Raw genomic sequence first — 19385 nt, forward strand, 5'->3', positions numbered from 1 at the left:
CGTTTATACTGCTGCGTACTGTACTCGATAAAACATCAATCATCGCCAGCTTTTTCCTAGCTTCACACGGCCACTGTTTTGTCTTTGCTGCGGAAAAACATCAATTTTTTGGGATTTGGAGCAAGTGCCCGTGCTCCTGTCCTGGTGTACAAGTTTAAGTTCGTGCCCCTTGCAGTGAATAGCCCTTCAGTTTGTTCAGTAATGTCCAACTTCCCGTAAAACGCAGCAGCTTCGCGTAGTGCAGTAGTAGCAGCGAGACCACAGCAGCATCCAACGACAACAGCAGGAAAACATCCAACCATCGGTGTTGCAAGGAACGGTGTGTCCCAGATCCCGGATGCTGGTTGTTAGTGAACAAGCCCAATTCCACCCTTTGTTTCGTGTGATGAAGAAGAGCTCGAGCCTGATGTGGTATCGCTAGAGCGCCAAAGTGCATTGTGCAACGCGGAAGATTTCCTTGGATCCAGTTCCTCCTCCCCCTAAGAAGGAAAGCTGAAACTCTACCAGGAAAGCGTACGAGGTAAGCAATGGGTGGTGAAAAATATCCTTCCAAAGGGGATTTCCCAGTCCAAACACATCAATCTGGCGATGCAGTTTAGAGCAAACAGGGAAAAGATCAGCAAACACCATATTCCGGATGTCTGTGCTGGGTTGATGCGGTGCGGTAAGCAAAGATCCTTAGCTATGTGTGTGCAAAATAAGGGCAATCTTCTCTATTTGGGAGTTGCGCCAGGATGCCCATTCTCCAATACGGTATCTGGAACCGCTCCAGAAAAGAAGTATCCACCATCGGCACAGGACACGGCAAAAGAGGGCAAGAGAGAGAGCGAGAGAGAGTGAGAGGCAAAGGGAAGACGGAAGGGCTCCGGGGTGTAGTAAATGGTTATGGTTATTGATACTGCCTTTTTGCGCGCCTCAGATTTGACGGTATCTGTGTGTGTAGCTGTGTGCCTGCGTGCGTACGTGCGTACACCCTCCACACAGTCGAAGGGCTCTCCGGTTTGCCCCGAAAGGCAATAATAATAATAGTAAATTTTAATGCTTTTTCATATTCACTTTTATGCGCGTTCACGGCGAAATTGCGAATAAAAAGAGAATTATGTGCCGAAGAGCAGCGGCAGGCTCCGGTGCTCTCAGGGCTCCGGTGCGGCATGGTGGCTTGCCTCGCTCGGACGTTAAGTAGGCGTAGAAGACGGGGGTAGAGATAGCTAGGGAAATGTGTAACAATTGTTCCGTCCCGAGCGCCGTGACGGTACCACTAATTTGATGCTAGGCAAGTAGAACCGCCGCACGTAATAATATCGCACAGGTTTTAACGCTTCCCAACAAAACCCAATTTTCATCCCGCGGTGTGGTGTGCTGAATTAACGTACTCCTCCCGCCTTGTCCACCCCCTGTCGAACCATTGGACCGTTGTTAATTTGCCTCTTCACCTCTTCCACAGCGCTCGCTCCCACCCGATGCTGGGCAAGTATGGCGAGGCGAGTTCCGGCTCGATGAAAAACCTGGAAAATGGACTGCGGGACCGCGTGCTCTACCATCAGAATATGCTGAGCATGAACCTGACGACCGAGTTTTACCACACTCCATTCCTTACGGCCGGCAGTGGTAGCAACGTTGAAACAGCTGCAATCGTAGTAGGCGCTCCCGCGCTGGCACAGTCGCAAAAGATGCTCAACAGTCTCGCATCCCCCTCTGGATTAGCCTCCTCCTCCTCTTCCAGCACCTCGCAACAGCACGCCACTAATGGAGCAGCGCCGTCACAGACAGTCCCAAACAGTGTGTCCGCAGCGCAGCAGTATCAGTGTCAACTCTGCCAGAAGTGTTTCATCTCGAGCGCGTTACTAGTGCAACATATGAAAACGCACGACAATAATGGGTTTATTGCGGGGCGTGAGACCGGCAGCTACGGGCAACAGCAGCAGCAGCAATCGGTATCGTCGGCCTCTTCCCCCGTGACGGCAGTGGCATCGAGCAGCAAAACTAGTCCGCCAGTCGCAACGCAGCACATCATCAAGAGCGAGTACATCGGTGGAACCGTAACGAACCAGTATGCGTACGGTATGGCCAAGCAGTTCGAGTGTCACATCTGCCACAAGTCCTTCATGACGATGGTGAACCTGAACCTGCACATGAAGATACACGAAAGTGCAATAAAGCCGCTCGCAGCGACTCACATGTACGCGGGCCAGGCAGGCCTTGCCGGCAACTTGATTGCCGGATCGACCGCGGGCTACCATCACGGCGGGCAGCATCACAGTCAGCTGTCGCAGCATCTCGCGGTTCAAAGTGCCAGCGGCAGTGCGGACGGGCTGTGCCAGATATGCCACAAAACGTTCAGCACGGCGGACCAGTTCGCGGCGCACATGAAGATCCACGAGAATGAGTTTAAAAATCGTGCGCTTTATCATTCCGGTAGTGCGAACGATGGTGGCGAGGGAGCACCGGCACCCACCAGTAATGGGGCTGGTGTCGGAGACCATTTCTACACCGCGTCACAGCCGCCACACCACCATCTGGGTCATGCACCGCCGCATCTCGATGCTAGCAAGGGCCATCGCTGCCCGATTTGTCACAAAATGTCCAACAACATCATCGAGCACATCAAACAGCACGAGGGTCAGCTGCAGGGCACGTCCGATGGGTCGGGTGCGGGGTATCATCCTACGAACGAAGATTCCCAATCGTCGCTGGAAGAAGACAGCGACGGTGGCGGTGGTGGTGGCGCTGGCGGGGACGAGAGCCTGCGAAAGCACGAGTGCTTGATATGCCACAAAAAGTTCTCCAGCTCGGGCAACCTGGCGATACACATACGGGTGCATTCGGGCGAAAAGCCGTTCCGGTGCAGCGTGTGCGGCAAGGGCTTCATCCAGTCGAACAATCTGGCGACGCACATGAAGACGCACACGGGCGAAAAGCCGTACGCGTGCACCATCTGCGGCAAGAACTTTAGCCAGTCGAACAACCTGAAGACGCACATCCGGACGCACACGGGCGAAAAGCCGTACGCGTGTACGATCTGCGGCAAGCGCTTCAACCAGAAGAACAACCTGACCACGCACATGCGCACACACCAGCTGGTGTGCATGGTGTGCGGGGTGCAGTTCATGCATCCGATCGATCTGGCGACCCACATGAAGTTCCACAACGACGAAAAACCCTACATCTGCTCGGTGTGCAACAAGGTCTACCTGAACCTGGACGAGCTGACCGAGCACATGAAGAAGACGCACAACCAGGTAAAGCCGTACCGGTGCCACATCTGCGACAAAACCTTTACCCAATCGAACAACCTGAAGACCCACATCAAGACGCACATCTTTCAGGATCCGTACAAGTGTCAGGTGTGCTCGCGCTCCTTCCAGAAGGAGGATGACTTCTCGCAGCACATGCTGGTCCACACGGCCGACAAGCCGTACGAGTGTACGTACTGCGGCAAGCGGTTCATTCAGTCGAACAACCTGAAAACGCACGTGCGCACGCACACGGGCGAAAAGCCGTACCGGTGCACGATCTGCGCGAAGCACTTTAACCAGAAGAACAATCTCAACACGCACATGCGCATCCACACGGGGGAGAAACCGTTCGAGTGTACCATCTGCGACAAGCGCTTTAATCAGTCGAACAATTTGAACAAACACATTAAAACACACGGCCAGGAGAAGGATCAGCAGCAGCAGCAGTCCCAGCAGCAGCAACAGCAGCAGCAGCAGCAGAACCAACAACAACAACAGCAGGTCCACCAACAACAGCAGCAGCAACATGCGAGTTGACGAGAATTGGCAGCTTAAGACGGTTTTACACTGTGTTTAAATCATACATCACCACTCCTCCCGTCCGTGTGACTCATTCTCTCTGGAGGGCGGGCATTATGTCTGTATGTAAGGCGCAACGGTTGTGCCAATAGTGCCATAAGATACGGACAGGAACAACCCAGCATGCTGTGCCGTCCCTCGTAGAAAGGGGGCTGATAACCTCGCTTGCCCCTGTGTTTTAGTGACAGTAACGAGACCGGCCATATCGTGAGCCCCATGCTACTACTCCTAACTGCTCTCCCTACTCGCGATGTTGACCATCCCTTATTCCCTTGTGTTTGTCCGTTTTGTTCCTCCGTCATCGTCATCGTCGTCGTCCTTGTGTATTGTATGTTGGTTCTATTGTGTATCCTATTTTGATGAATGGTTTTTCTTCGGTTTCGTTTTAAATGCAGCTATAAAGTGTTATATTTTACATTGTTTAAACAGTTATCCGTCTGTGGGTTTACATTTTTTCACGTACGCACCCAGCAGCGTACGCGCAACAGCAGCGTGACCGTGTGAACGCGTAGGGAAATGTAAAAAAAATAAAACTAACTCCACAAACACATGTGAAGCGGGTTTTGTAAATAAAAACCAACAAACAATAATCGAACGTTTCTTTCACTCGTTGTGGTCGTGTTGAGGTCCATTCGCATTAGGTGAAGTGATTTCTGAGTAATTATTTTATTACTGCGTCGAATTGTGAGCGCCAAAACGGATGGTGCCCGTGCTGTGTGTGTTTGTGTGTAAAGTGAGACTAGTTAAATCGAATCGTGGAAAAATGGAATCCACGACACGTGTTACACGAGTGGTGCATATTATCAAGCTAAATCTAAAAAAACCGTACATTATTGCATTCGATACCTTCTCCGCCCTCCCTTCGCATTTATATAGCCACTTTTATGGTGCTTACTTGCTTTAGCTTCTACTTAGCTGTTTCGGAGAATAGAAATGGAGTACCACCAGCAAAAGGGGTTGCAGCGGACAACATACTACATTAAAACGATGTTCATCTCGAACGGATACTCATCAGTAGCGGTTTTGGATTGTCGGAATAGTTGCGCATGCTGCCAGGATTTGCCACCGGAAAGGCGTGCCTGTAGGGTAAATTTGCCACACTCGCACAGTGAAGAAAGAGCCTGTGACTGTGAACCTAAAAGGAGCGAAGAATACATGGTTACGGATTGATTTCTTCGTGATAAAATGGAACTATTTTGGTGATCGATTCCGTACCATCACTTTTTATGTAGTACAGCTCCACCTTTGCTCCTTCGTACGTTTCCTGACCAAACCGCAGCTCGATCTGCTTCACGCGCAGTCCTTGCACAGAAAAGTCAAAGTTCCACTCGATTGTAGCTTCATCGATTCCCTCTAAAAGAAAGCAGAATAATGACAACATTAATGTTTTCAAATCGCACTCTCTTTTCGCCGTTCGCTCTCACCTGTCCTTGCGAGGTAAACCATTTTCCAATCGAGTTCTTCTTTGCGGAAGATATTTCGACTCACGTACTGCCGACTTTCCCAACCGTTTGATTTTTCCGTGATCCTTTCATTCACACGATTGCTAGCACCTGTGCAAGACATTAAACAAATGACAATTAAAACAAAACTCTTCCCCGCATGGCCTACTTGCACCCAGCATACCTTTCAGAAACCGTTCGTAGCAGTCCGTTGCGCAGCAGTATCGAATGTTGAACTGCTTTGCCTGCACCTCCTCCTCCGTTGGAATGAACATGTAGCGCGTGTTGGTCTGCTGTTCACCGCGCTGTAACCGCCACTCGAGACTGCCCGAGCTGCGACCCTCCCGTTCGGCAGCCGTCGGTACCCGGCCCGCATTCGCCAGCAGCTCCAAACACTCGTCGATCGTACGCTTCCGCAACAGGGACATCTGCTCGGGGGTGCAGTTCAACCCGGCGCGTCGCTTCGTCCGCAGTTTCGCGATAGCATCCAGCAGCGCATGCTCACTGCACGCACCGCCCTGTCTCCTTCGCTGCAGCAGCCTCTGATGATCGTTCGTGTAGCGCCAGGTAACGTCCTGCACATCGTCCCGCGCAAACCCGAACACGTACGTAATTTCCTTCCTCCAGCCGTGCTCGTACATCAGCGGCGCATCGAGCACATTCTCGCACGGATCCACGTGGATCCAGCGTTGCCTTCGCTCGGACCAAACCTCCGTCCAGACGTGATCGCCCGTGGAAAACACGTACCGCGCATCGTACCCAAGGCAGCGGCACAGGAATGTAAAGCAGTTCGCCCACTCGCCACACCGTCCGCGGCGTGTTTGGAGCAGCTTTTCCACATCGTTGTAGCGATAAAAGTGTCGCAGCTGCCCGCAACACTGGTACACCTCGACGCGCACCCCATCCTCAACGGTGCTGCGTACGAGCTGCGTCTTCTCGTTGCCGCACACCGTACAGGGCAGCGCGTTTACCCAGGTGAAAAATTCCGCCCGAAACCAAGCGGTTAGCTCCTCCAGCAGGAGATCCTTTTCACTGGGCTCCTTGCTCTGGTCGGTCGCTTCACTGGTGGCTAGTAGCCGTTGCCACTGGGTGAGCTTACTTTTCGCCTTCGCCGTCAGTGTATCGATCGGAATGAGACTCGTCCCGCTGGCTAGCAGCAGTTCGTCCTCGTACTGCATTACCTGATCGGAGAGCAGCTCGAGCTGACGAAGCAACGTATTGTTGCCGGGAATGACCTTCGGGAATTCGATCCGTGCCAGAAACGGTCGACTAGACTTAATCACGCAAAGTGCTTCTGTTCGTTGCTGTCCGGCAGTGGCATTACTGCCAGACGGTTGCAGCACCATTTTACTCTTCTCCGTCGCCGCTTCCTGGGGAATGTTGGTGGTGGAGGTCGTCGTAACAGCAGCAGAAGCAGTACTACTATTACTCTCTGTACACGTGACACTGCCGATCGGTGTGATGTCCTTCTCCTTGGGCGGGTTTTTGACGAGCTCTTTCCGCTCGTATAGAAACTCGCGATACCGTCGCACGTTTGCCAGCAGCACGTTCGATGGCACCGTGAGCGTTCCGTTCGATTCGACGAATCCGATCGCTAGCATCAACTGCTTCATACCCTCCACCGACAGCAGCTTCTCCCTGATCGAGGGATTATCTATCCGCACCGTGCGGTACTTGGCGTTCTGCGGCTCGCGTATGATGTTGTCCAACAGGCGCAAAAGTGTTTCAGCTGCGACCACGTACGCTTCCTTCGGGTTGCTTTCGAGAGCCAACACGAGCGCTTGATTAAGTGTCGCCATTATTGCTGCCGGCCGCTGTGTCGTTTGTGTTGCGATTCGCAATCTTTGGTATTGTTTTCGTTTTTGCTGCTACAATTGATACGCCAATAGATAACGTACCACTCACACTCTCAGTGCAGCCAGACAACGTGGGGGTGGCGAGATCTTATCGTGGACAGAAAAAAAGAGTCACATTAGAATCGAAACAGAGAGAAAGGTCATAAAACTCTTCCACTTTTACACACACGCACTCACATCTAACACGAGGACAACGCCGACCGTGATAAGTGCCGCTTCGAGCTTTACAATCACTGGAAAACACTTTTCTTTTGGCGAGACAAATTAAATTTGCCGATGATTAGGCGTTTCGAGCCGTATCAATTGCCTTTGCCGAGCAGAAAGAAAACACAACCCGTCACTGACAGCTGGTATTTGGATTGCCGAAAAAAATGTCGAGGGGGTACGTGTCGCGCCAGCCTGTACCGCAAATATGAACCACGCAGACACGTTGAATCCGGAAAATCGGCGTTTTAGAACTAGTAATCTCTATTTTACTGCTACTTGAGTACGGTTTGGCTGGAAAAAGTAGGGCTTTGGAGGCGATTTTACGTTGTTTACAGCCCAGTGGCCCTTCGTTTGTTTATGAATGGCTTCTGCAGCAGCCCTGACGCCACGCTGTCAAGCAGCTGTCAAACGGGCCGTCGATGTGGAATATGACATTTCGCAAATGATTGTTATTTCCCGCCTCCCCCCCACATTTGGCCTTGGTTAGTTCAGTCGCGAATAAAGAGACACAACACTAAATACTCAACGTTACGCAAATCTCTAAATCTTTGGCCCCGTGTGCAGCTGGCCGCTGCGGAGTAAAGTGTGCTTTTGGGTAAATTCACGTGCGTCCTTGTTTTCCGTGCACCGTTTGCAATGTCGGTGAAAATTGTGGCCAACGCCAAGCGTATGCTACTGTCGAAAAACCTGGCGCAATCTCAGCGAACCCCTCTGCTGTAAGTACTGCACGCGCGAGACACCCTCCCACACATGATAAGCAATTAGGCGATGAGTCGTAGGAAATAGATTTCCTTAACTGCGTCATTCTTTCCACTTTCGCACCTACCAGATACTCAACGTACAGGGGGATTTTCGATTTCACACCAATAACGAAAACGCGACGTGAATTTACCCAGAAGAAGCTTGTAGGGTGAGTACCCCGTGGTGGTGGTGGCGAAGGGGGGATGGTGCGAACCTTGAACTTCCCGCACGCGTGCTTCCTTCCTGGCAGCCATACAGAACCTTGGAAGGGTTTCAAGATCATGTCGCTCGTGTGTCATCTTGTTTGTTTGCTTTGCTTCGCTATTTGCAGGTACTCTATGCATCAGCTCTACTCCGTAGTTGCCGACGTTGAAAAATACAACACATTTGTGCCATTTTGTAAAAAATCCTTCGTGTACGACCGGAAACCGGGCTCCCTGAAGGCGGACCTTATTATCGGCTTTCCACCGCTGAACGAAAGCTACACCTCGAACGTACAGCTCATCAAGCCCTCGCTCGTCAGGGCAGAGTGTGTTGATGGACGCCTGTTCAACTACCTGTTGACCGCGTGGCAGTTCAGCCCGGGGTTGAAGGACATACCGCAATCGTGCGTGATCGATTTCATGGTATCGTTCGAGTTCAAATCGTTGCTACATTCGCAACTGTCGAACCTGTTCTTCGACCAGCTGGTAAAGCAGATGGAATACGCGTTCATACAGGAAGCTGAACAGCGGTTCGGTCCACCGGCCATCAAGAGCCACGTGCTGGTATCCAACCAATCCTGACCCAAGCAACGCGACACGAATGGCAAAGAGCGTAAGACTTAGGTAGGAAATTAGGTAACACAACTGATCGGAGTCGGATTTGCGGGATATGATGTAAAAAAGCACGCGCTCTTGTTGTGCCTGCTCGTGGACAGTATTTCCCCCATACCTTAACCCACGATTGACGACCAACGACAAGCGACGGACTGCAGGAGGATTTAAAGGACAGAGGACATACATATATTTTTGTTTTCGTTTTTGTTCCCTTAAAACAAATAGCTTTATTAGGTAGCGCGAACGAACGATTGCACACGACACGAATGGGACAACTTGTTCAGAATTGATTGGAGGCAAAGCATTTTTGATATTAATTATTATTTTGCAGGATGTGAATGATTGCCATGTAAATATTCATCAGATCAGATCCCCCACCAACAATTAACATTACATATTTATTTTGATCCCTCTCTCTCTGCCGAGTGGCAGAGACACCAAAAGGCTAAGGAGTGAATCCTGTTCCCTCCCCGTTTTCCAATATCAAATATGTTTGTAGCTGAATTTGTACAGATTATTTAAGAGCAAGTGATATTCAGAAAAAATACGCTTCACATTCAAAGATAATACGCTTAGGTGTAGATTGATGTGTTCGAATACGTCCGAAATAGTGTCTCGGCTATAGATTCTAAATTGTCCATTGAGGTGTAAGAATAGGACACGTTGTTGAAGGACTCCTTTGCGTGTCACTAGACATTTCGTAAACAGTTGTATCTTTACGGTCTCCAACAGTTTAATCTATTTCGTCTCGGTTTAAAGTTTAACTGGCATGCGCCAGTTAGAAGCAAGCAAAAGGAGCTATGAAATGTAGACGAATAATTTAATTTGTCTCATGAATATAAAACACCTGTCTCTCCACACTGTGCATGTCTAACGCCCGCTGCATAATGACGAATTCTGAGGAAACATTCTCAGCCAAAATTCCAAGGCAGACGCACACAATCCACCTTAGAATTAAACACGCCCAGCTGAATTGCTGCCGGTGATTGCCGTTGGTGTACAACGAAGGTACAAGGATTTATGGAAATTCTAATTGAAGGCAATCTTTTCCAAATAATCCAATACCGCGTGTGATCATGAACTGAGAGAGCTTCAAACGTCCTTAAGGAACGTTTCTCACCCCAAATGGGTGACGAATCGTAAATCATTTACCATTCGGTTAAGCACCTTTCCATCCATTGACGACGACGTGGGATACGCCCAACGGCTACACTGGCCCCTCCACGGGTCTGTGTGACGCGCTACGTTCTGATATCGTCCTGGCAAAGTGTGGGGGCAGTCTTTCAATCAATAACCATAAAACATGACCGTCATCGTTTTCCTTCCTTTTTTTTGGTACGCGATCCTTGAATGAGAACCAGGTTGTGAAGGACCATCGGTTCCTTACACTTTAGATAGGCTCGTTCAAGGATTACCATATTCTTCGCCCATGCATACATACTAACCTTTTGGTACATTCCACTCCAATTGGACTGAACGGGAGTTGGGTATCTTAAAGGAAGAAATAAAAAAAAAACAAGCTGAAAAAATGTGCCACCCACCCACACTCAGTGTGGATGGGGAAGGCCAAACTTGCTCCTGTAAATCGAGTGGTTCAAAGATCAAGGTCGACCGCATGCATTTGCATGCGAAATCTAGCTTTATGCAAATGTTTACCCACCGGTCACCTTACCTGATTAGAGCGGGGGCTTATTGGCACACTGGCAACCGGACATGAGCTTTCCTTTTTCGGAGCACTTTTCTTCGGTCCTTAAATATTTCCGCAGTAATTTGCAATTAGCTCAGAAGGTGGGCATCTCTATCGCTATCAGCTGGCTGGGTAAAGAAAATTAAATAATGAAACAAGACCGTGAAAAATGAAGCAATTAACGGACTGGAAAGCGCCCTCTTGACCCTTCTGAACGGAAAAAAAATCCACCCCAAGCTCATAAATGTTTGAAATTATGGCTTGGACATAAACTCATGAGTAAATATGCAAACATTTCAATTACAATTTCTCCGGGCCAATTTTAGTGCCTCGAGCCCAATAGGGAAAGATGTATTTTATCTAACGAAGTGTAGTTTAGGGCTTTTCCGGTTTTATTTTTCACTAGGCTCTTTTGCTTTCCCTCCCTCCTTTCATTGCCCGCATCGATTTACACTACTGAGACTGAGGTTTGACCACATACGCTGGCCGGACTGTGGCGGATTGCGTGTGAAACGTTCATTAGGATCGTAAAAACAAAACGTGCTGTTTGTGCGCGCGCGACCCTTTCCCCAGTGGGGGGGGGGGATGATAGCAATTGGGCGAACGGATGGGGGAATGGGGGAAAAGGATCATTGATTAGCCGCAAAGGAGCAAGCAGCACTTACTACCAGCGCCTTCAAGCGGCGAGCTGTCGGCCGGTCATTAACGACTTCGTTACCTTCGTTAGGCAGAGATTGTTGTTTCTATCACCTTTTTTTCTTCTTCTTCCTCTGGTAGGCTTCGGGTGTGCTTTAGTTTATGAATTTCAAGAAGGACGCTGATTTGTGTGGGGGAGCAGGATACGTGCAACACTGCGGCTACTATTTATTCTTCACCCAGGGCGTCGCAGGCAGCATGTTTATAAATATAATCCAGCAGAGCTCCACTTTCAAGGCCGACTGTGTGAAGTCCGCGTGGTTAATTATGGCATCCGCACACCACAGCTGGAATGTGGCATCAGATGAAGCAGGCTGTGCGCAGCGAGTATGTGTGTGTGTGTGCTTGCGTCTCAGCATTGTGAAGTTGTCGTTTTCATAACCATTACGGATTGTTTCATAATGCAGGACAATATGTTGCGTTGTTTTTTTTAATGTCCGACGATTCTGGCAGCGCCTCGTTGGGTTTATTACACTTTTATACAGCACACTTCACAGGGATGTTCAGTTTGCAGGAATTCCTGTTACAGCTGTCCGCACTGCGATATGACTACCGGCAACTTCGGCTTATTGTTCGGTCCCGTCGGAACATTCTCAATCTTCCGCATAATCAGCAGTCCATCCAGCACGCGCCCAAACACGACGTGCTTGTAGTCCAGGAAGTTACACTTTGAGCAGGTGATGAAAAACTGGCATCCGTTCGTGTCCTTCCCACTGTTGGCCATCGAAAGCAGCCCGGGTGCGTCGTGCTTCAGCAGAAAATGTTCGTCCGGGAAGGTGGGAGTGCCGTAAATGCTCATAACGCCCGTTCCATCGCCCTGAGCGGGAGTAAAACCCCACCAAGAAAGAAAGCAAAAATGCCATTAACAAGAGTACAACACAACCGATAGCGCAAGTGACCGCTTACATTCACGAAATCTCCTCCCTGTATCATAAAGTCTTTGATGACTCGGTGGAAGCTCGAACCCTTGTACCCGATCGGGACGCCATCCTTTTTGTACTCCCCGGTACAGAACTGCCGGAAGTTTTCGCACGTTTTGGGCACCACGTCCGCGTACAGTTCAAACACCATGCGGCCAATTTCCTGTCCAAATTAAAAGTAAAATGTTGTACTCGGTCACTGTCTTCCAGCTTGCGACCCTTGCACCTACCGCTGTTCCGACCGTAATATCCATAAACACCACGGGATTGTTGGGATTGCGTAGCTGTCCTTGCATCTGCGTCCAGGTAGGCATTTTTATTCGATGGGATTGATTAATACGATAAAAACTATTTGCGTTCAATTATACCGCGAGCAGAGTGTTGGCGTCTTCAAGCACGTTGCTCAATGAAGTATCGAACAGGTATCGACCTCGGGTATGCAACAGTCCAAAGTAGTGGGTAAAGTATTGCGGCGGCAACAGTTCACTCGTCTTTGCACTCCTGTCCACCGGCGCGTGCAGCGTTCGTTAAACCAAACTCCAAACTACGAAATGATTCCATGGAGTGCAAACAAAACTGTATTTACCGACAAAACGAGATTTGAAGCGGCCTCCAGGCAGTGTGGCCAGATTATTTTGGCGGTTTTCGGTAGGCGCATCAAAATTTTATCGGTAGTTTTCGGTAGGTTAAAACTCGAAACTTAACTCGAGTTGAAAGAAGTGACAGCGAAAGAAGTGTTAAGCGTGATTGGGGGAGGGGGGGGAGGGGGACGGGGTACTAATGCGCAAAATTAAAGTTCCATTTCAAATGAATATGCATCCTTTACTTAGGATATGGATTAGATTTGGTTCAGCGGTTACACAAATGTCTTACTGAAGTGTTGATCTGAAAATGGTACTAGGAATTCTAAACCAAAGAATAACTAAGATGCTCATTCTTTTTTCTCAGTGGTGGCAAATTTTTATTCTTGTGGCTCCACGCGACCGCTTAGGGCCACTGCAGTGCTCCAGTGGATACGTTTTTATCGTACGTGCTGTAATTTGATTTTCGCTGGATTATTTAGATTGATTTGATTGTTTGGCTGAGTTTCATCGTTCAATGATTACAAAAAATTGAGATTTTTTCCTTCAAACCCAAATATATATACATCGGTATTTCTGGTCACTTTGCCCACAGGGCAAGGCGAGCTTTTGGCGGCCACCGTCGCAAAACCGTCGCAAAACGTCAAAACCGGCGTCGCATGTACTGCAAACCGACGTCGCTAGCGAGCGAAACTCGCAACGATTTCGAGGCGCTGGCGACGGTCGTTTTTGACGTTTTGCGACGGTTGTTGACCTTTCGAGTGAGCTTTTGCCCTGCGGTCCAGTGTGGCCAGATTATATTGGGAGATTTCGGCAGGAGCACTGTTGAGAACGCAACCGTTTAACCGTCTTGTGTACGACCAAAAAACTTTGCGTAATCGTACAACCGCCTACCCGGGTAGGCCATACGATTTGTATGGAAGAATGCTGTTTTTTGTGATTAAAAGAGTATGGCTGGTATTATTTAATCCGTTCGTAGCGGGAACGTACGGCGCTTACATGAAATTCTAGGGATGGCAACACATTTCTTGCGCCCGGTCCTACAACGTCGCGGTGAATAACTGTAGCAACGATCTAGTACGTTAGGAAAATGAGTGTCGGGACGTACGCCGCCGCTACGAACGGATTCAATAATACCAGCCTATATCTTTTGAATTTGTAGTAAGATTGGAATGAAAACTGTCTTATAGGTTCATAATAATGTTTTATAACATATCGTTGTAAAATTAGAATTTTAAAAATCCTATCAATATTTTTTTTAATCAAAAATGTGCAGTAACTCCAACACCCCAACCGGCCCCAAATAGCCAGAATTGCTTAAGCAGCTCATTTTGGCACGCTAAAGATCGCTGCTCTAATTCGCCTTTTGCAGTAGATAAACAGCATCAAAGTTCTATGTGGGTCTTTCAAACAGCGCCTAAGCAGCTTCCTTATGCCACGATGCCAGGGATTATTTTTCTTTGTGTTTTATTTTCAAGCAAGCGTCATCGATGAAATAAACAACAAAATTTGTTTGGTTTAAACACATATGTATATTTTTAAATCTTTTGTATTGATAAATTACACAAATTTTTACACAATTTACTGATAATTCACAATCGCTTCACTCAATATTCATTCTTCATGTAACGAATCTAACTTGTGCAGCAGCAATGAGATTATTGCCGGCGTCCGTCTTTGACACTTTGACAAGAGCCACCTTGAACCGATGTCATGCATTAAAAAGCTATAAAGTTCCACCAAGTTCAGTACCCTTTCTTAACAAGCCTTCAAGTTCCATCATGAACCCTACGCATAGTGCTAATCAGCCGCAAAGTTCCAAAGAGTACCATGTGCCTGTTAAAAAGCTCCATAGTTCCGCAAAGTACCGTCTATCTCTTAATCAGCCACAAAGTACGACATCGGAACGATTTTTCGTTAAACAGCCGTAAATCAGCTATAAAGTACGAGCTGGCTATTTGGGGCCTTGCCGCATGTTTTAAGTGGATGCTTATGTCTTTTTCTTTTCTTTCAAATGTTGTATTACAGTTGTGTACAGTTAAATTTTATTGCATGATGTGTAACAATATTTTGAAATTAACACTGAAATCATCTCTTTTAAAATGATACCAACCACTACAGGCAAACGAAATATAATTGGCTGAAAGTTAACACATACATTCATACTTTTGTCATAGTGTTACTGCCGAATAGGAATGGGTGTTTTGGAGTGCACCAATGGCACCCACGGCTCCAGAGCCAGATCTACACCAACAGCTCCAGAGCCGGTTCCGCACCAACAGCTCCGGAGCCGGCTCCGTACCAACAGCCCGGAGCCGGCGGCGAATCAATGGCTCCAGAGCCGGCGATGAATCAAAGGCTCCGGACCAACGGCTCTGGACTAACGTTTCAATAGTTTTATGTTTTTATACTTAAATGTTTTTATACTTAAATATTTTATTACACTCATACAACATACAAAATAAATAAGATACACAATACACAATACACTTTAAAATAACAAGTGCGGTGGCCGCGCACCAGCCGCACCGAGCGCCCCTGCCGAGAGCTCCTGCTCGATCGGCTCGCAAACACACTCTAACTGTGCGCTCGGCGCACACTATCAGTGACGGAATCGCAACCCCGTATGCAAGCGGAGTAAGTAAACGCTACACTGTTCTTAGGGAAGAACGGAACTAACTTTATTCATTCATATCAGCGTAGCCGTTCTACGCCGCTATCTTACTCTAGCGATGCCTAATCCTAATTTTCCTAATCCTAGTTTCCTTATGCCCTATGTCCTTATCATGAATACCCCCACCCTTATTTTAATGTGGCTTCTATGCCCACGCACTTTACGCGCGCATCCTAATTACTAACACTACTTAAACTACTAATCGCACAAGCTGTCCTAATCTATAAAGTGGGCGTGGCCTTCCTATCTAATCCTATGCTATAGTTCATCCTACTTCCGAATTCATCCTAGTTCTAGTCTTAATCCTAATTAGTTCATTTCTATTTTTAGACCTTGTTCATTTCTGTCGGCGACATCCTCCCCCCCGTAAGCGCTCGTAGAGGGTTACAACAAAAAAGGAGCCGACTGAACTTACTTTTCTTCTTTTTCGTTACGTACGTCTAGCTTAGCAACTTTTGCGGCAGGTCTTTTTACCATCGTGGTTCCTACACGCATTACTACCGCTCTCACTTGCCCATCCTTTGCCGTATCAACATCTACTACTCTTCCCTTTATCCACCTACCGCTAACCTGTTCGTTCGGAAATGTCACAATATCTCCTATTTTTAGTGGTTCTGCTTTGTTTAACCATTTCCCGCGCGATATCAATTGAGGTAGGTATTCCTTCACCCATCTCAACCAATAATTTTGAGCCGCTAGTCTGGATTTTTTCCAAATAGACCTCGATGCCTCGGCTTCAACAATGTCTAAAAGAGAAGGTGCGGCCTCTCCGGAATAACCAATTAGGAAGTGGCTTGGTGTTAGAGGTTCATCATCCTCGTGTTCAATAGGGATGTGCGTTAGCGGTCTATTGTTAATGATAAATTCTATCTCTATCAACAAAGATCTCAACGCTACTTCGGGCAAGGAATCTTTTGTTAACGGGAAAAGACTTTTTACCTCTTGCACCATTCTTTCCCAAGCCCCTCCAAAATGTGGTGCTGCCGGTGGATTAAAATGCCAGTAAATTCCTTCCGTTGCACACCTTTGCTGAATTTGTGCCATTTCTCTACAAGCACCAACAAAATTAGTACCATTGTCGCAATATATATGGGCAATTTTTCCCCTTCGATGCTGCATATTTTTTAGAATCATTATAAATGTGTTAGAACTAAGATCGTTGGCAAGCTCTAAATGTACAGCTCGGGTTGTTAGGCATGTAAACAATGCTCCCCATCTTTTTTCAGATCGTCGACCAATCGTAACAGTAAGTGGCCCAAAATAATCCACTCCTGTATGCGTGAATGGTTTAAAATATGCGGCTGTTCTACAAAGTGGCAACGCTGCCATTTGAGGCGCTTGTGGCTTGGCCTTATCATTTTTACATTTTTGGCAGATAGCTGATACCCTTTTCAATACGGCTCTAAGATCGACTACCCAGAATCTCTGGCGTATGGCGGCAATTACTGTTTCGGTTTTTTTATGTTGATATTTTTCATGGTAAAATCGTACGATGAGCATGGTTATATAGTGAGATTTAGGTAATAAAATTGGATATTTTGTATCTGAACTTAAAATTTCGACTTTATCTAGCCTTCCATTTGCTCTCATAATGTTGTTTTCATCTATGATAGGGCAGAGATTTTTTATATTGCTATTTTTCGATATTGGTAATTTCATGCTAAGGGCTGTTACCTCCTCTTCAAATCCTTCCCATTGTGCTTTCCTAATTAATAGATTTTCAGCCATGTCTAAAATGGGCTTATCTATTATTTTTGGACTTTCTTTATTTTTTGATTTAAGTCGTTTTAAATATGTTAGCCCTATTGCCAATGCTTTCATCAATCTTTTCCAGCTGGAGCACCAATTGACATTTATGACTTCCCAGTCTATTTTTTCCGTTGTGCTAATTGCGTTAAGGTAAATCGATTGCATTTCTTCTACAGTTTCTGACTCGAGATCGAGTTTTGGAATTTCCTGATCTTGCAAAAACTTCGGTCCTGTTAGCCAAATGGATTGCCGCGATGATTGTTTGGTGGCTTCATCGGCCGGATTATCTTTTGAACAAACCCAGTTCCATTGTGCGGCTGAAGTTTTACTTAATATTTCTCCTACTCTTGCAGCTACGAATTGTGTGTACCTTTTTGGTTCTGCAGCAGCTATCCATGCCATTACTGTTTTAGAATCAGTCCAGTAGAACGTGTCGTTAATGTGTACCCTGAGCTCTTTTAAAATTGTATCGGCTAATCTTACTCCGAGAACTGCACCTTGCAGCTCCAAACAGGGAATTGATAAAGGCTTTATCGGCGCAACGCGAGATTTCGCTGCTATAGGAGAGACTTCAATGCCATTTGAACTAATTGTTCTCATATAAACGATGGCTGCAAAAGCTTTGTCGGACGCATCGACAAAAACGTGAATTTCCCGCCGAGTTATGCTGTGATTTGTTTGGGAATAACATCTTTTAATATTGATTTTTTCAACTATTTTCATGCTCTTAACCCAAGCGTTCCATTGATTAATTATAACAATTGGAAGCTTGTCATCCCAATTATGCCCTAATCTCCACATTTCCTGCATTATTAATTTGGCTTCTATAAGGTGGTTTGCTAATAATCCTAATGGATCGTATATTTTCATTATTACTGACAAAACTTCACGCTTTGTTGTAAATTCGTTGGCCATATTAAGAAATTTAAGTATATATTTGAAACAATCGCCTTCTGTATCCCACCATTGGCCTAATATTTTTGGGTAAGTTTGATCCTTTTCAGTGATTTTTAATAAACTGCTTTCACTTACACGCTCTGCTGCCAAGTTATTTAATAAGCCCTTTGAATTTGATATAAAATTTCTAATAAAAAAGTTTGCTTCGTCGTGAATGGTAATTACTTCGCTTACTCTTTCTAGAGCTGCTTCTTCTGTATCAAAACTGTCAAGGTAATCATCGACGTAGTGATTTTGAATAATTGCTGTGACAGCTTCGGGGTGAATATTTATAAATTGCTTAGCATTTTCATTTTTTACGTATTGAGCGCACGCTGGTGAGCAGGTAGCTCCAAATATCATTACATTCATTTTTAATGTTTTTGGAATACTAGTAGGACTTTCTCTATACAAGAAAAGCTGTGCGGATTGATCTTGCTGTCTTATTTTAACCTGGTGGAACATTTCTTTTATGTCCCCTGAAACCCCTACACTTCCTTCGCGAAAACGAACAAGAATTCCGAAAAGAGATGCAACTGCATCGGGACCTGTTAGTAACTGCGAATTTAATGAAATTCCTGCGTTTTTCGCGGCAGCATCGAAAACTAATCTTGGTTTTGGTTTGGGCTTATTATAATTTATCACTGCGAAATGGGGAATATAATTTATTTTGTTACCGAGCAATTGATGATGATTATCCTTCACAACTTCAGCATAACCCTTTTCACAATATGATGCAATTTCTGCATGATACCATTCCTTCAGCGCACTATCCTTTTCTAATTTTCGTTCAAGACCTTGTAAGCGTCTCAAGGCTTGTTCATAGCTTTCTGGTAAAACAACTTTATCATCCTTCCAAAGCAAACCTATTTCGTAACCAAGATTTACCTTTTTCATTGTACTTTTCATAAGCGTATTAGCTCTTTCTTCTGATTTTGAGATCAATTTATCCGATCCCGGTTTGACCCCAAATTCTTCTGTTGAGAAATAGTCTCTCATAAGTTTATGCAAGGACATTTTTTGCTCGTTGTTCTCTATGACGGTAAAGAGCTCATGTTTTTCAGCCATGTTTTTTTCTGTGTATTGTGTTTGAATTTCATTGTTTTCACCAAATAGCACCCACCCCAAATTTGTCTCATTAGCTATCGGTTCTCCTGGTTTGCCTGCGCGACTTTGTCGTGCATATATCAAATGTGCGTGAGGTAGCCCAAGTAATACTGTTGGCCTACCATTTTCAAAACTCGCTAACGTTATATCTTCGAG

At 46.5% G+C, this 19385-nt stretch overlaps 4 protein-coding genes across 5 annotated transcripts; 2 read left to right on the plus strand and 2 right to left on the minus strand.

The window, feature by feature from the left end:
* Window positions 1-10: 10 nt before the first annotated feature.
* On the plus strand, window positions 11-4405 carry LOC1269793 (zinc finger protein 271). The gene is made up of 2 exons (XM_061648283.1): window positions 11-520; window positions 1445-4405. The coding sequence occupies exon 2, from the start codon at window positions 1461-1463 to the stop codon at window positions 3771-3773; it is 2313 nt and encodes a 770-aa protein (XP_061504267.1). The 5' UTR covers window positions 11-520; window positions 1445-1460; the 3' UTR covers window positions 3774-4405.
* A 47-nt stretch (window positions 4406-4452) lies between these two features.
* Window positions 4453-7706, minus strand: LOC1269792 (peptide-N(4)-(N-acetyl-beta-glucosaminyl)asparagine amidase). The gene is made up of 5 exons (XM_061648284.1): window positions 7291-7706; window positions 5442-7200; window positions 5240-5368; window positions 5031-5168; window positions 4453-4950 (listed from the first exon to the last, which is right to left on the minus strand). Exons 2-5 carry the CDS (start codon window positions 7054-7056, stop codon window positions 4790-4792), a joined length of 2043 nt encoding a protein of 680 aa, XP_061504268.1. The 5' UTR covers window positions 7057-7200; window positions 7291-7706; the 3' UTR covers window positions 4453-4789.
* A 25-nt stretch (window positions 7707-7731) lies between these two features.
* On the plus strand, window positions 7732-9446 carry LOC1269791 (coenzyme Q-binding protein COQ10, mitochondrial). The gene is made up of 3 exons (XM_308441.5): window positions 7732-8036; window positions 8150-8230; window positions 8393-9446. The coding sequence occupies exons 1-3, from the start codon at window positions 7957-7959 to the stop codon at window positions 8844-8846; spliced, it is 615 nt and encodes a 204-aa protein (XP_308441.4). The 5' UTR covers window positions 7732-7956; the 3' UTR covers window positions 8847-9446.
* Window positions 9447-10940: 1494 nt separating this feature from the next.
* Window positions 10941-12805, minus strand: LOC1269790 (peptidyl-prolyl cis-trans isomerase H). Of its 2 annotated transcripts, XM_061648285.1 has the most exons (4): window positions 12551-12805; window positions 12413-12478; window positions 12169-12345; window positions 10941-12079 (listed from the first exon to the last, which is right to left on the minus strand). In XM_061648285.1, exons 2-4 carry the CDS (start codon window positions 12476-12478, stop codon window positions 11786-11788), a joined length of 537 nt encoding a protein of 178 aa, XP_061504269.1. In that variant the 5' UTR covers window positions 12551-12805; the 3' UTR covers window positions 10941-11785. The 2 variants fall into 2 exon arrangements, with proteins under 2 accessions (XP_061504269.1, XP_308440.2); XM_308440.4 differs by having other exon boundaries at window positions 12413-12803.
* Between the last annotated feature and the right edge of the window lie 6580 nt (window positions 12806-19385).

The sequence above is a fragment of the Anopheles gambiae genome, chromosome 2 (genome assembly GCF_943734735.2).
Source record: "Anopheles gambiae chromosome 2, idAnoGambNW_F1_1, whole genome shotgun sequence".
NCBI classification, from domain to species: Eukaryota; Metazoa; Arthropoda; class Insecta; order Diptera; family Culicidae; genus Anopheles; species Anopheles gambiae.